Below are 2,047 nucleotides of genomic sequence, written 5' to 3' on the forward strand. Positions count from 1 at the left end.
CTGCAGCCTTGCTGAGCGGGACGGTGGGGAGGGAGGATGCTGCAATGGAAAGTCGTCACCTCCGTGTGGCACTTTTCCGCTGCTTTGAACAGAAGTGACGGATGTTCACCTGGAGGAAAACCAAGCAATGGGCTGAGAGCCTCCTGAAGCCCCCGGTTCACGCAGGGCCCAGCCGCAGCTGGAGGGCTTTGCTGCTGCCACCGGGTGATGAACGCCTGCCCTCGCAGAGCTGGTTGCTGGCAGAGGGGACGCTGCAGGAGCAGCTGAGAAGGAGGAATAACCGGAGACAAAGCCTGCTCAGATTACAAGGCCGGCCCTCGAGCCCAGCAGAGGCACCTCCCTGGTTTTGATTGTGTGTATGTCACACACCAGCTGGGGCTCATTGTCCCTGTGTTATAGATGGGGCTGCTGCGTCCCAAAGCCCCGCTCCAAGGTCACAAACTCACTTGGGAAACAGGGGAGCTGGGACTTGAACCCAGGCGTTCTGACCTTCCCTCACCCCCCGCCCCTGGTGTTTTACCACAGTCCCAAAGAAAATTTCGGAACCCATATTTATTGAGTGCCTGCCATTGTGCAGGACCAGGCTCCCGCAGCTATGTCCCATGCTGAGGTGTGAGGCCAGCCTCGTCCTGGCACGCGGGACAGGAGAGGCCTCTGTGGGCGCACACACCTGCATGGGTGGCCTGCACGACACCGAAGCATGCCCGGCCGTGCCACTCACGTGCCTCGCCGTGGGGAGGAAGGGGAAGAAAGCTCCATCCTCTCCAAACCCACAGCAGGCACAGGGGTGGGCCGTGGGCTGGCTGTGCCACGGAGCCTCTGCTTGAAGCCGCGCAGCGTTGTGTCAACACTTTTCAAAACGGGGTGTGGGCTGGAGCTGCGGGGCGGGGGGGAGGCGTGTGAGCGAGGCAGCCTGCCCACTGCCGCGTGTTGCCAGGAGCGACCGTGGCTGCCGAGACGGGAGCTGTGGCATTTAGGGGCCCCCGCCTGGCCAGCACGGGGGTGGCTTCTCTCCTGCAGGAGCCTCAGGAATGATGCCACCTGGTCGGAAGCGGGGATGGTGGCTTTCTCTTGCCTCTTCCTGGTTGTCTCCTTCCTCCTGCTCTGACAGCTGCAGGGACTCATAAGCCCCGAGTGGATGGTTGAGGGCGGGCTAAAGGCATCCTCGAAAACACTGTGTGAGCAGGTGGCTGCCAGCCGTGGCCGAGGCCAGGAGCTGGAGCTGGGTGAGGGGCCTGGGCTTTCGAAGACCCAGGTGTGGAGGGACTCAGAGCCCCTAGGGAGGACGCCAGATGGCATAGGGATGCTATCAGAGAGCTTTCTGATCAGCGGAAGAGATGAGAGCGGGGTTTGAATAAGCCATGGAGACCAGCGAAGAATTAATTACATAACCTGTATGTTTGCATATGTCCACGTGATTCCAAAAGGACACCTAACAAGCCGCTGAGAGTGGCTGCCCCTGGGGAGGGCAGCATTGCCTGTGCCACCACGGCAGGCCACCCACCTGGTGCCTTTTTGTACCTTTGGGATCATGTCCCCTGTGCACCTTTCCAAGAATAAAGGAGTTTTTAGAGTTGTAATTAGGGGCGTCCAGTAAAAGATGGCAGCTTGAAGTCTTGCATTCAGACTGACTTTCTCCCAGAGCCCGTCAGAATAGCAGAAAACTATCTTCAAAGAGGCACAGACCATCAGAGGCAAAGGGCAGAAACGGAGCCGGCGGCAGAGCAGTTTTGGAAGAGACATGGCAAGTGGACTTAAAGGCCCCAGAAGGTCGGATCCTGCCTGGGCCATGGTGGGGAAAACAGATGCAGACAGAAACACATCACAGGACCCCGCAGCAGGCTGGACCTCCAGCCAGGCCCCTGCAGGCAGAACCTGCAGCCCAGAAGTGCAGGGCCGGCTGGACGCCTGGATGGGACACTGTCAGAGCCAGCAACCCGCCTGTGCGTGTGCATCCCAGACGCACCCAGAAAACTAGGAAACACAACGCACGTGCTGTTCACTTCAGCTCTGTTTGTGAGCAAAAGACTGAAAACAAGACGTGATC

General features: G+C 59.3%; 1 protein-coding gene across 1 annotated transcript in view; it reads left to right on the top strand.

Annotated features, from left to right (window-relative positions):
- Positions 1 to 700: 700 nt before the first annotated feature.
- The window catches only part of SHANK2 (SH3 and multiple ankyrin repeat domains 2), a 56,904-nt gene continuing 55,557 nt past the window's right edge, over positions 701 to 2,047 (top strand). The window contains exons 1-2 of the mRNA XM_008580783.1: positions 701 to 787; positions 1,112 to 1,255. Coding sequence (XP_008579005.1) covers positions 701 to 787; positions 1,112 to 1,255 — 231 coding nt within the window. The remainder of the gene's footprint in view (positions 788 to 1,111; positions 1,256 to 2,047) is intronic.

The sequence above is a fragment of the Galeopterus variegatus genome, unplaced genomic scaffold, assembly GCF_000696425.1.
Source record: "Galeopterus variegatus unplaced genomic scaffold, G_variegatus-3.0.2 Scaffold2158, whole genome shotgun sequence".
NCBI lineage: Eukaryota > Metazoa > Chordata > Mammalia > Dermoptera > Cynocephalidae > Galeopterus > Galeopterus variegatus.